Source organism: Perca fluviatilis, chromosome 19, assembly GCF_010015445.1.
Source record: "Perca fluviatilis chromosome 19, GENO_Pfluv_1.0, whole genome shotgun sequence".
Classification (NCBI taxonomy): domain Eukaryota; kingdom Metazoa; phylum Chordata; class Actinopteri; order Perciformes; family Percidae; genus Perca; species Perca fluviatilis.
In genome coordinates, this window is record NC_053130.1 from 4,512,140 (window position 1) to 4,526,673 (window position 14,534).

The 14,534-nt window shown below is 38.5% G+C and overlaps 1 protein-coding gene across 1 annotated transcript in view; it reads left to right on the forward strand.

Moving 5' to 3' along the window:
• LOC120548456 (mas-related G-protein coupled receptor member A6-like) overlaps nucleotides 1-14,534 on the forward strand; it is a 97,905-nt gene that overhangs the window by 8,778 nt on the left and 74,593 nt on the right. The window contains exons 5-6 of the mRNA XM_039784721.1: nucleotides 13,877-14,058; nucleotides 14,154-14,217. Of these exons, the coding sequence (XP_039640655.1) occupies nucleotides 13,877-14,058; nucleotides 14,154-14,217 (246 nt within the window). The remainder of the gene's footprint in view (nucleotides 1-13,876; nucleotides 14,059-14,153; nucleotides 14,218-14,534) is intronic.

Below are 14,534 nucleotides of genomic sequence, written 5' to 3' on the forward strand. Positions count from 1 at the left end.
ACGCAGAGTGAAGGCAAAAGGGCCAACAAGTGCTAAGCATCTCTGGGAACTCCTTCAAGACTGTTGGAAAAGCATTTCAGGTGACTACCTCTTGAAGCTCATCAAGAGAATGCCAAGAGTGTGCAAAGCAGTAATCAGAGCAAAGGGTGGCTACTTTGAGGAATCTAAATATAAGACATGTTTTCAGTTATTGCACACTTTTTTGTTAAGTACATAATTCCATATGTGTTCATTCATAGTTTTGATGCCTTCAGTGAGAATCTACAATGTAAATAGTCGTGAAAATAAAAGAAACGCATTGAATGAGAAGGTGTGTCCAAACGTTTGGCCTGTACTGTACTGTATATATATATATATATATATATATATATATATATATATATACACAATTGAACTGTATATGGCGCGAGCCAAACCTGAGTCAGATAGAGATCGAAAAAAGGAAAGGAGAGAAAGTTGAGTTACTGAAGTCCAGTAAAGAGTGGTAGGACAAACCTTTTTGAACTTCCCCCCCACACAAGGACTTTTTCCTTTTTTTTCCCTGAACACGGTCGATGGAGAGAACACTGAGAGGGACTTAGACACTGATTAAAAGGAGCTCTTGGATCAACTTCTTTATATACTTATTATTTATAGCATAAGTTGGTTTGTTATAGAATGTATGGTCATGTTATGTGTCACAGTTTGGTAAATGACTGAGTGATAGTGGATTTCTGACATAAAGAAACTTTATGTCAAATTTATGTTTATATTTTGGTTGGTATTTTAATTGATTTAAAAGAGGAAAAATTAAAGGAGCCTCTTGTTAAATTAGAGGCACTATGAAATAGGATTTATAAATTTGTAAAAGACAAAATAAAGGGGAAAAAAAACAACTTAATGAGTGCCTGACTAAAAGGAAATTTAAAAAAGCATTCCAATCTGAAATATAATAGGGTAATGAAAATAAACTAGGCACTTACCTGACAGGTGGATTCCAGCATAAACCATAGAGAAAAGGAGATTTTTTAGAAGCTAAAGGGTATTTTATTTATTATTGCATGTGTTGTGTGGTTTTATTTGTATATTGTTATTCTGTGTTAAATGGCATTTTAAGAATAAGACAAATTAAATAGAAAAAGAAGATAACTGCAAGATGAAATACATTACATTACATGTCATTTAGCTGACGCTTTTATCCAAAGCGACTTACAATTAAGTGCTTTCAACTGTGAAGGTTCAAACTCGAGACAACAAGTAGTAAGTGCAAGTACATTAGCTTTAAATAAGCAAGGCTACAAAGAGACATATGAACATGAGACTTTTTTTTTTTTTTTTTTTATCCGAGGTGTAGTCGGAAGAGATGTGTTTTTAGCCTTCGGCGGAAGATGTATAGGCTTTCATCCATCCTGATGTCGATGGGGAGCTCGTTCCACCATTTGGGAGCCAGGAGAGTGAACAGTCTGGATTTCGTTGAGTGATTAGTTCTCCCTCGCTGTGAGGGGGCAGCAAGCAGTTTGGCTGATGCAGAGCGAAGTGGGCGGGTTGGGATATATGGTTTGACCATGTCCTGGATGTAAGCTGGGGCTGATCCGTTCGTGGCCCTGTATGTAAGTACTAGTGTCTTGAAGCGGATGCGTGCAGCAATTGGTAGTAGTTACTTCTGGGTGTTACAATTTTAAATCTTGATCTGCCCGCTCACATGTAGCTCTGTGCGGGTAGGACCATATATAAAGTGTGTGCAGAGAACACACTTTCAAAATGCGCTCATACAGTATGGAGATGCAACATCAGTTATTCTCCCAAAACAGTGCGTTTATCCAGACCAGCTGACAGTCTTGCCTGGGCCCGGGACGAGATAAGCTTAGATGGGCCCCCCGCGCCCAGATCTCTCCTTTTTCCTTGCTCTTCCTCTCCCCTGCTCTTCCTTTCCTGTTCCTCTCCTCTCCTGTTCATCTCCTGTACCTCTCCTCTGCTCTTCCTCTCCTGGTCCTCTCCTCTCCTCTTCCTCTCCTGCTCCTCTCCTATGCTCTTCCTCTCCTATGCTCTTCCTCTCCTCTGATCTTCCTCTAATCTGATCTTCCTCTCCTCTCCTCACATCTCTCACTGAAATTAATGTGATCAGTCTCTGATCCATCCTGCTCAGACTCTCCGACAGGGCAGCATCTCTCTCTCTCTCTCTCTCTCTCTCTCTCTCTACCGGTAGCCTGACTCTGTCCCTCCGTAGGCAGCGGGCCCCTCCCGCATCACTCTCTCTGTCACCTGACAGCAGCTGGATCTCTCCCTCTCTGTCTCATCCTCTCTGACGGAGCTACCAAACTCAACTCTTTCTGTAAAAGAGAACGTGTTGTCTCAGGCTTTTATACAAGCTAATGGACGTTAACATGAGAGCTGGCCTGTTAGCTTACGTTACATGGCTTGTAAACGGCGCTTGTTTCTTTTACCTTGCTCTACGTTGACAGTTCCAGCTTCACCGTCACCACCTTTTTTTAAAAATATTTGTTTAGAAAATCTCTAAGGCCTCTATTTTCTTCTTCTCTTTTCCTTCCTTTTCTGAGCACCGGACTTGTGCTGACCGGACATTTTGAGCATACTGAACTTCAAATCTACTGAAAACAACATCAACTTTTGATAAGTGGCCAAACCATTTTTGTGTTGGGGGTGGGGGGGTTCTTGACCACTATTTCAAGGACAATTAGGAAGAAAACAAATAAAAGCTTTTATGTAACTCAAATATTACATATTTTTTTCCACAAATAGGCCTATTTAAAAAACTGTTTTTCAATTATTCCATAATTTAATGAGGGCCCAGTTCTGGGCCCCCAGTTCTGGGCCTCCCCCTACTGTGGGCCCGGGACAACAGACCCGTTTGTCCCCCCCTATCGGCAGGCGTGCGTTTATCCACCGAGTCCCGAGTCATGGCAGAGTTTATCAGCCGAACTCCAGAGCGCAAATCTACGTTTGGTGTACCAAAATCATCGTAAGGTAAGAGACACGGTGTCTTACATCTCTGCGTCTTTTTCCTGTCGTCATACAGGCCCAGATGGTAGCCTATATTTAGCCTTGTATAATTGTGCTTTATGTATGCCTATTATAAAGAAACAAATAGTCTGTAACTTTTTAGTATTTTTGCACATACTGTTGGAAAAAGATTTTACATAGTCTGTTACTTTGTGGCACTTAGGCCCTTTTTTGGCCGTTATGCGGTTTATGAACACTTAATCTACTTGTGGTTGTTTTAAAATAAACAAACATTGTCATCTAGACAACCGATCCTGGTGCGTCAAGCTCCTTGTTTTAACAGACATTTTGATTATGCATGTATTGCTAATAATATATAATTTACATTGGTAGCACTATATGAATAGCATTTTAGTTTATATGCACGCATTCACACAGATATTTAGATAGGCCTACTTTTTTCATCGCTGGTTTTTGGAGTTCGCTGTGCAGTAGGCCCACAGTTTGTGCAACTTCAGGCACCTTGTATTGGTTTTAACATTCAGCCAAGTTAGTTTGTATTTAGAGTTGATCAGATCCACTTGTTAGTCTTCTGGGTGTGATGAGTTTTTTTCTTTCAAACAGCACCTGAATGCAGCATTGTTAAGCAGCTAAAGTCTTAGATGTCAGATTTTTTCACGAGCACACAAATGTTAAAATCCCAGGATGTTTCATTTACTGATGTTTATCACCTCATTTAAATACATAACTGATTGCTCTTCACACTGGCAGCTACCTGAACTCATGTTCATGGAAACACTCACAGACTTCATTCTGGTAGTAAAACTGGGACTTTGAAACAACACTGTGATGAGATTATGTCCGATAACAGACATGTTGTGTTAACAACCACTGTTTGTGCTGTACGTATATTAGAAACAGAGCATCACGGTACATGATGAAGAATAAAACTCTTTTACAGATCACTTGTTTGATCTCAAACAAATATTCACATTTCTTCATGTGGTTTATGCTGCTTATGGTGTCGGCCCATGTATAATTAATGTATGTACCTGCATATTTTGCTATTGACTAAATCTTCTACAACAAACAGCAACTACATTGTTGTTCTCCAGTATGGACTCATGTGTCTCTTCAGGATGGTCTTCTGGCAAAATCTTCTCCCACAAACACTACACCAAAATGGTTCCTCTCCTGTGTGGACTCTCATGTGTTTTTTCAGATTTCTCTTGTAACTGAATTTCTTCTCACAAAACTGCAACCAAATGTTTTTTTCTTGAAAAGAAAATAGTCACGTAACGATCTTGAGTAAATGTACTTGGTTACATTCCCCCACTGACTAAAGGCCCCAGAGATGTTGTACCGTAACTGTGTGACTGCTGGATGTTACAGGTTTAACGTATCAACTTAAAATGTGGTGATGTGTCAGCGTTGTTATCACTTCTTGTTTCTGCTAAAAAAATAGAAGTGGCCAAGGCTACATGTTTAAAGCAGGAAATGTACGTGCTATTAAGCTCAGAAGAAGATGTAGATTAATAGTGAATAGGTTTCACAGGTTAGTGTTTGTTAAGACATGGTGAATGTGTCAGGACACATTTTGTTCTAGACGTCAGAGTGTCAAAGTCAGGAACCGAGATCCTGATTTAAAACAAGGCCCTTTTTCCCAAAAGCACACCAAAGCTATCAGGTAATGCTAAAATCCTTCTTACAAACCTTAAGAAAGTCCATCTCATCTTTTCAGCAGCCCTGGATTCGTTCAGCAGTTTACGTGCAAAATGCATATTGTTTAGAGTAAACTTGCATAAAGATTTTAGAATATGATAGAGGGTATTTAAACCTTCAATAATTCAATTCAATTCAATTTTATTTATAGTATCAAATCATAACAGAGTTATCTCGAGACACTTTATAGATAGAGTAGGTCTAGACCACACTCTATAAATTCCAAAACCCCAACAATTACAGTAATTCCCTCAAGAGAGAGCATTAGCAGTGGCTATTGCGACAGTGGCAAGGAAAAACTCCCTTTTAGGAAGAAACCTCGGCAGACCCAGACTCTTGGTAGGCGGTGTCTGACGGGCCGGTTGGGGGTGTGATGAACAGTGGCACATAATAGTCACATTAAAGATAATGGAACAGTGACTTCGAAGTCATCGTGGAAGTTCATGTCATGTCGGATGCGCAGGGGCAGGACGCACGAGATGCAGCGGGAATTGTTAGAGAATCGCAGAGCTATGCTCGGCGAAGAACATATATGGACTCGGGGAGTAAACTCCCCAGAGCTAGGTTAGTAACAAGCATTTCTGGGACAGGATGCATACAAAAGGAAACAAGTAGAGATGAGAGAGCAGCTCAGTGTGTCATAGGAAGGAAGGAACTTCCCCGGCAGTCTAGAATTATAATAGCATAACTAAGAGAGGCAGGTTAAAGAGAGGTGCCTGGTCGGGCTAGAACTCTCCCCAACCGGATCGGGCTGTACTGGCCTGCCTCCCTCTACTCTCGCTATATTATTGATTATATAATAAATAAAACTGATGACTATGAAGAGAAGCAGGTGGGCCGGTTAGGCGGACGCTGCAACTCTCACCCTTAAACTATAAGCTTTATCAAAGAGGAGGGTTTTCAGTTTACTCTTAAATGTGGTGACGGTGTCTGCCCCTCGAACCCAAAGTGGGAGATGGTTCCACAGGAGCGGAGCCTGGTAACTGAAGGCTCTGGCCCCCAGTCTACTTTTAGAGACTCTAGGAACCACACGTAGCTCTGCATTCTGGGAGCGTAGTGCTCTACTAGGACAATAAGGTACTAGGAGCTCTTCTAGGTATGATGGTGCTTGACCATTTAGAGCTTTGTAGGTCAGGAGGAGGATTTTAAATTCGATCCTAGATTTTACAGGAAGCCAGTGCAGAGAAGCCAATACAGGAGAAATATGATCTCTTCTCTTAGTTCTCGTCAGAACACGTGCTGCAGCATTCTGGATCAGCTGGAGAGTCTTAAGGGACTTATTTGAGCAACCTGATAGTAAGGAATTGCAGTAGTCTAGTCTAGTTTTCAGCATCGATTTGAGACAGGATATTCCTAATTTTGGCAATGTTACGAAGATGGAAAAAGGCTGTTCTTGAGGTTTGTTTTAAGTGGGCATTGAAGGATATATCCTGATCAAAAATAACTCCTAAATTTCTGACAGTAGTGCTGGAGGCCAGGGCAATTCCATCCAGAGTAGCTATATCTTTAGATAATGAAGTTCGGAGGTGCGTTGGTCCCATCACAATAACTTCAGTTTTGTTTGAGTTTAACATCAGGAAATTGTGGGTCATCCAGGATTTTATATCTTTAATACACGCTTGAAGTTTAGCTAACTGCCCACTTTCGTCTGGCTTAATTGACAGATATAATTGGGTGTCGTCTGCGTAACAGTGAAAGTTAATTGAGTGTTTCCTAATAATATTACCAAGAGGAAGCATATATAAGGAAGATAGAATTGGTCCAAGCACTGAGCCTTGAGGAACGCCATGGCTAACTTTAGCGTGCTTGGAGGGTTTATCGTTAATGTTAACAAATTGGGATCGCTCAGAGAAATAGGACTTAAACCAGCTAAGTGCGATTCCTTTAATGCCAACTAAGTGTTCCAGTCTCTGTAACAGGATGGTATGGTCAATAGTGTCAAATGCAGCACTAAGATCTAGTAAAACAAGTCCTTTGTCTGCAGCAGTTAGAAGGTTGTTAGTAATTTTCACGAGTGCAGTCTCTGTGCTATGATTCTTTCTAAATCCTGATTGAAAGTCATCAAATAAACTATTGCTATGTAGAAAATCACATAACTGATTAGCAATTACCTTCTCAAGGATCTTGGATAGAAAGGGAAGGTTAGATATAGGTCTATAGTTTGCTAAGACCTCAGGATCGAGGGTGGGTTTTTTTCAGAAGAGGTTTTATCACAGCTATTTTAAATGACTGTGGTACATAACCTGTTAATAGAGACATATTGATCATATCTAGTAGTGAAGTGTTAACCACGGGTAATGCTTCTTTGAGTAGCCTCGTTGGGATGGGGTCTAAGAGACAGGTAGATGGCTTAGCTACGGTGGCCGGGAAGTGCAATGCAACATTACAAAGACTGAAACACTTTTACATTTTGGAAAACAAAATAACATTTTGGAAAACAAATTTACATTTTGGAAAACAAAATAACATTTTAGAAAACAAATTTACATTTTGGAAAACAAAATAACATTTTAGAAAACAAATTTACATTTTGGAAAACAAAATAACATTTTCGAAAACAAATTTACATTTTAGAAAACAAATTTACATTTTGGAAAACAAAATAACATTTTAGAAAACAAATTTACATTTTCGAAAACAAATTAACAAGATGCAAAACACTTTTACCAGTCCCAAAACAAATTTACAAATGACAGATTCTTCACGGAAAGGGAATGTACCACATACCGGAAGTGATGAGGTTTTGTATACATGTCGCCTTGACTACGGCAGTTATGGATCGAATGCGTCAATAGAGCCGCCATCTTGGAACAGGGGAGGCACTGCCTTATATACTGTCTATGGGCCGTCCTTAATGCATCAGCGTCAATGTAGGCAAAGGTCTAACGGAAATAAAATCACTATAAATCGTCAAAATCTCATGCGATGTTCTAGTTTTTTTAAACAAAAAGACAAAGAGACTAATTAATGTGTTAATACAAAGAATATTTATTATAATCAGTTCACAGATATGAGTACAAACGGAAACTTCACCCTTCTGAACTAAGAGGTTCTGCTTCAAAGTGAAGTTTAAACAGACTGAAATGTCCAGGCTCACTCCCCCACTAATGATTCATTTATTTCTGCATGTATTTATTTATTTAACGAGACTTTAAGTCGCGGTGTTTGTCCACAGTCCGAGTCCCGCCAGACTCCCTTTAGGAAACCTGTGATTTAAACTTCAGCAGGCTGTGACAGTCCGCTCCGTTCAGTCCTGGATCTGATTCTCCCGGGCTTCCCTTCCCTCCAGCGCCGCCCCGCAATACGGCCTGGGTCTCCAGCTGCGTGGTGTCGGTTTTGGCTCCCAGGAATGGGCAGTGAGCTCCAGGTCCTGCAGCTGCAGACGGACTCAGCTGCCCCCTGTTGTAGCCCGATCCGGCGCGGCTGTCGATACGTTCCCTGTGTTTCCGTCAGGTCCGCGTCATATAAAAACTCCAACCGACCAACACGTAAAGTCACCATAAACTTCATTCACGCCATATACTCACTCACAACAACACAAAATTGATTGCGCTCACCAACAACACCTCATCACTTCCGGTATGTGGTACATTCCCTTTCCGTGAAGAATCTGTCATTTGTAAATTTGTTTCGGGACTGGTAAAAGTGTTTTGCATCTTGTTAATTTGTTTTCTAAAATGTAAATTTGTTTTCGAAAATGTAAATTTGTTTTCTAAAATGTTATTTTGTTTTCCAAAATGTAAATTTGTTTTCTAAAATGTAAATTTGTTTTCGAAAATGTTATTTTGTTTTCCAAAATGTAAATTTGTTTTCTAAAATGTTATTTTGTTTTCCAAAATGTAAATTTGTTTTCTAAAATGTTATTTTGTTTTCCAAAATGTAAATTTGTTTTCCAAAATGTAAATTTGTTTTCTAAAATGTAAATTTGTTTTCTAAAATGTTATTTTGTTTTCCAAAATGTAAATTTGTTTTCTAAAATGTTATTTTGTTTTCCAAAATGTAAATTTGTTTTCCAAAATGTTATTTTGTTTTCCAAAATGTAAATTTGTTTTCCAAAATGTAAATTTGTTTTCCAAAATGTAAAAGTGTTTCATTCTTTGTAATGTTGCATTGCACTTCCCGGCCACCGTACTTAGCTGAAGATACCTTTACCATTAGTTGTTGAAGGTCTATAGGATAAAAGCAGTCCAAGTATATGTCAGGTCTAGTCGTTCTTTCTAGCAGTCCTGCATTGAAAGGTGAACCGTTAGAAGTTGAGGGCAAAAGGTGATGAATTTTATCTCTAATTGTTATAATTTTATCATTAAAGAAGCTCATGAAGTCGTCACTACTCAGAGCTAGAGGAATAGATGGCTCAGTAGAGCTCTGACTCAGCCTGGCTACAGTGCTGAAAAGAAACCTTGGGTTGTTCTTGTTTTCTTCTATTAATGATGAGTAATAGTTTGATCTGGAATATCTGAGGGCCTTCCTATAGGTTTTCAGACTGTCTTGCCAGTCCAAATGAGACTCTTCCAGTTTGGTGGAGCGCCATTTACTTTCAAGTTTTCGCGAGTTTTGCTTTAATTTACGAGTTTGGGAGTTATACCAAGGTGCTAGTTTCCTTTGCTTCATCTTCTTCTTTTTGAGTGGGGCAACAGAATCTAAAGTAGTCCGTAGGCAGGCCGTAACACCATCTACACAATTGTCGATTTGAGAGGGACTAAAGTTTACATAAAGGTCCTCTGTTGTATTAAAACAAGGTAATGAGTTTAGTGCTATTGGAATGTCTTCCTTAAATTTAGCTATAGCACTGTCAGATAGGCATCTAAGCTTTTATCTAATTTCGTATAATAGGGTATTAAGAATTTGAAAGTAATTAAGAAGTGGTCTGATAATAAAGGATTTTGCGGGAATACTAATACATCTTCAATTTTGATACCATATGCCAGCACGAGGTCGAGGGTGTGGTTAAAACAGTGCGTGGCCTCATGCACACTCTGAAGCCAATAGAATCTAGTAGTGAGTTGAAAGCAGTACTAAGGCTATTGCTGTCAACGTCCACATGGATATTAAAATCACCTACAATAAGTACTTATTTAAGGACTACACACGATAAAAACTCTGAGAATTCAGATAAAAATTCAGAATACGGACCCGGAGCTCAGTAGACAACAAGACATATAATTGGCTGTACTGATTTCCGTGTTGGATGTTGAAGATTAAGAACAAGGCTTTCAAAAGAGTTATAATTTAGTTTGGGTTTAGGGTTAATTAACAGGCTTGAATCAAATTTGGCTGCAACCCTCCTCGGCCTGAGCCTCTAGGAATTTGAGTATTAATATGACTGGGAGGAGTCTCTTCATTTAGACTAACATATTCTTCATGGCCCAGCCAGGTTTCAGTAAGACAGAGTAGATCAATTTGATTATCAGATATCAATTTGTTTACTAGTACTGCTTTAGAAGACAGAGATCTGATATTTAGTAATCCACATCTAATTTTCTTATCCTTTTCTATCATTGCAGTGGTAGTTTTAATTCCAATTAGGTTGTTAAGTATTGCCCCTCTCTTGGTTACCTTTGATCTAACTGATCTGAGTCGAGGAACAGACACCGTCTCATTTTTTGGGACAGGCTGTGGCTGACGTGAACTGGATGCTAAATTGACTATGTTTGCAGTCAACTTCTTATTACTTAGGGGATTCACCACTTTGTATGGTCTGCTGTTGATTATAAGTGGAATAGTACTAGTACTACATGTTACTGGAATAATACTAGTACTACATATTACCCTGCAGAAAACATTTTCAGATTCATCCACTTGTAAAGTGCTATCAGGATATATACCTGGGGGGCATGAATCTGTGATATTTTCAACAGAATGTCAATACTTGCCTTTCAGTGTGGTCGTTATGTTGTCAGATAGCAGCCAATCAGATGCAAAGTAGGGCGGTTCTTTGCCAAAAAGTGAGTCTATGGTTCACTGAGCCAGTTTGTGACAGAGTCAAGAAGTCTATTAATGTTCACAAGGCCAAGAAGATTTGTGTTTTATGTTTGTATTGTATACATATGTTTTTGTCTTTTTGAAGCACTTTGTGCACCAGAAAAGTTCTATATAAATGAAATCAACTTGAAACTTATGGTATGGTCTTTTTAATTTTTAAGAGCTATATAAAAATGTTTGGTTTGATGTTATGTTATTGCTTTATGTTCTTTCAGCTGTTTTGCCCCCCACTTTTTTGATACAATTGTAATAGGCATAACCATTCTACTACTGTTTGTTTCCAGCAGGTGCAGCCTTTGTAGTCAAACACTGGATAATTAAAGCAGAACTTCATCATTGAAATGCTGTTGAAATAATGTGAAATATACATAGATGTAATTTATTTTTATTGTAATAGACCACAACACCTATCTTAAATATAACTGTGCATTAACTTCTACAATTATATAGTTTATTACAGAAAACCTCTGTCAATTCACCTGTTTTAAAACCCAAATAACAAAGTTAATCTTGCACACCACTGTTTCCCAAAAACATACAAATCATGTGTTCAAAGATGACTCAGATCTTACATGTCTTGTGTAATGTAACACTCATCAGAGTGAAACTGCATACTTGCTGGAAACAGGCAGGAAACATCTGGTTAATAACCAAAGTACCCACATTGAACATCAAGAAGAGTTCAATGTGGTTCTTGGTTCTTTGCACATAGAAACAGAATTCCTTTGCTCTGGTAAATGGCAAAATCTTTATTTAGATCACTTGATGCTAAACGTTCACACAGTTCCTAGAGTGTGTTTTAATGTGCTTTATTTCTTGAGACTAGTAGTAGAAAGGTATGTCATGAATGCAGAAGTTGGGCTGCAGGCTCCCAAAGGTGCAGTCAGACGTGGCCATAGCACAGCGGCCGCAGTGGCAGCTCAAAGCCACGGGGTAGGTGATGGTCGGGTCCACGCCGGGAGAACAGTCAGGGAGCTTAAAGGTCTTGTAGTACAAGTCCTGGTACATGCACACATTCTGGTACACGTTGCTGAACTCTATCTTAAAGACAGGGTCCTGGAAGAGAGCAGACTTAGTGGGAAGTCATGGAAGACAACATGGTGATATTCATTTCCTTTTTTTATTTTCTTGGTTTATTTTTATTTTTGGCTTTTTTTATTTCAGGTTTGATTCTTTTTATTCCACATTCCTATTCAGTCACATGTTAATTATTCATTTTATCACTTAATACTACGTCATATCTGTCTTACTCTCATATCATATTTTATTTTAGCTGTGTTTATATTTTAAATTGTTTGAATTGCTCTTTAATGTTTTATGTAAATATATTATTTACATTATCTGTTCGAGGATATTTAAACCTTCAATAATCTCATCAAAACAATCAAAACAGCAACTTTCAACTACAACCCCCCCTCCCCCCTCACTGCTTCATGTTCATACTCATTTCATCTCTCTTCCTTTGAAGAGGAGGTGTAGATTATTATCAACCTACTACATGTTATGTAACTTTACCATATTTATTGTAGACTGTTTGGATGCAGAGGACAAAACATCAGACATTGGTGTAGGGAACTCATTCAGTGACTTCAGCTGTCAAAGGTAAATTTGGTGACATTTTATTATAAAGATTGTTTAAAAAGGTAAAGACATTGTAAATAGTCATGAAAATGATTATGCAACCTTTAACAAGCAGACAGCTGTGGACTGTACTGTGTTTAAACCAACTATATTTCATTTGGGTGTTTCCCTGTCTTACCTTAAATTGTAAGCCTTATGGATATGTGATTGTGTAACAAAGACAGAAAATGGAGTTTAAGAAACCGGCTAAAAAGATAATCATGCAAAATCAAGTACAATTACCTAAAGGAAAAATAAGAGAAGAAAAATAGGATAGAACATGCACAATTAATGGGAAATTAAACAACCAAAAGTAGAACTACTGTGTAGATATTTCAGAAATGTAGTCCATATCAATAACGTGCTTACAAATGCTATTTCTTACAAATGTTGTATGTATTTTCTGAAACATCATTAATTCACGGAAAGATATTTGGAAATAATGATAATGATAATAATAATGAGCTTAGATATGCAAAATAGTTTTGTGTGTTGGGAAAATACGATGATTGAGGTTATGTTATGTAACCCAAGACAGGTTACAGTCATTTACCGATTCAGTTAGAGATGTTTAGTGAAATAAGAAAATGAATCTTTACACAAAAGATAATGCAGATGGTTTATCAAGTGGATGAATCAGTCTCATCAAAACCAGAGGGCAGAGGGGCATTCAACAAGTAGTGGGACATCAGCACAGAAGACAGGCTAAATGTCCTAAACAAATGGACATTAACATTAATCATTATATTAAATTACTGAAACATGGACGAGGTTCTGTGGCTGCAGTAATGACCTCACATCAGCATGTTAAATATTTCTATTCATCATGTAGCAAGGATGGCTTTCTTGCACAAGTATAGAAAACGGTAATTTAAACAGCTCTTTGAGTAGCTCATATGTTTACTCTACATTTGTCTTTAATTGTTTTAACGCTGTGCTTGTTATGTAAAGATACTTTGACTTTTGACTTTGACCAGAACTTGTGCTATCTGCTTAAATATCATAAGCATATAGGGTAACAAATATTAAGGAAGTTTAACACTGAAAGCAATACACATTTTGTTTGAAATGATTTGTTGTGTGAGTATTCTATATATGTATACTGCATTTGTGTAAACTGAACAATGTTAGGTAGATATTAAACAACATGTTTCACGTCTCTTTTTATAACCTGATCTCCTAAACAGGTTTCACTCTGAAGAATGGGAGAGGTCTACGTTAACGACACTTTACAGGACATGAGCCATGATTACAACAGCACCTTCAACGACCATGAGTTTAAAAAAATAGAATTCATCAAATATGTGGTGACATGCATAATCATCTGTATTGGACTTCCTTTGACCCTGGTGGCCATCTATGCTCTTTATTCTCTGGTACTTACATTATGACTGAGATCTATTTGTGTAAAGTCTCTGTCTGTAAAGGATCTTGATCTGAGTTGGGGGCCACATGTCAGGGGGCTGGGGTGAAATATTTTACTGACCTATACATTTACAGGAATAATGAACTGCATAAATTAAGCTGATTGGACCCTGCAGACATATTGGGAGGAGGAGTTCAGAACATGTTTACAACTGCTTTCTTTACTTTAACCAATGTTTTCCTGCAGGTGGGAAAGGATCATGTCGCTCCGATCTACGTCATCAACCTTCTCATTTCCGACCTCATTCAGTTCTGCTGCATGATTGTTAGGGTGGCAAAACCTATGGACACATATAACATAGGCAGACTCATTTACTTCTCTAGTCTGATGGCCAGTGTTTGCTTCATGGTGTGCATCGCCCTGGAAAGGTATCTATCTATCCAGAATGTGTGGAGCTACTTCTGTGTCTGACCATTGTATTACTATATCATTCTGAAGCTGTGTCTTACATCTTGTATTACAGGTATTTGGTCATCGCCTGCCCACTGTGGTACCGCTTCAGACGAACCATCAAGATCTCTGTGGTGGTCTGTGTCCTGGTCTGGGTTTTAACTCATTTATTTTTCTTCACTTCTTTTTTTTGGCATGTTCCAGCTTTTTATATCACTTGGTTCATATTTTCTCTTCTCCCCCTCCCACTGCTCATCTTCTTTCTGGTTAGGACCCTTAAAGCCCTGTCTGCTTCCATCTCAGTTCCAGCTGACGAAAAACGACGAATTGTGGCAATGTTGGTCCTGGTGTTGCTTATTTACACGCTGCTGTTCCTGCCCAGAATCATCAGGCTTCTCAAGGGGAACTTAAATGACATGACCCTCGGAATCCTGTCTGGTGTGTTTCTTAAGTT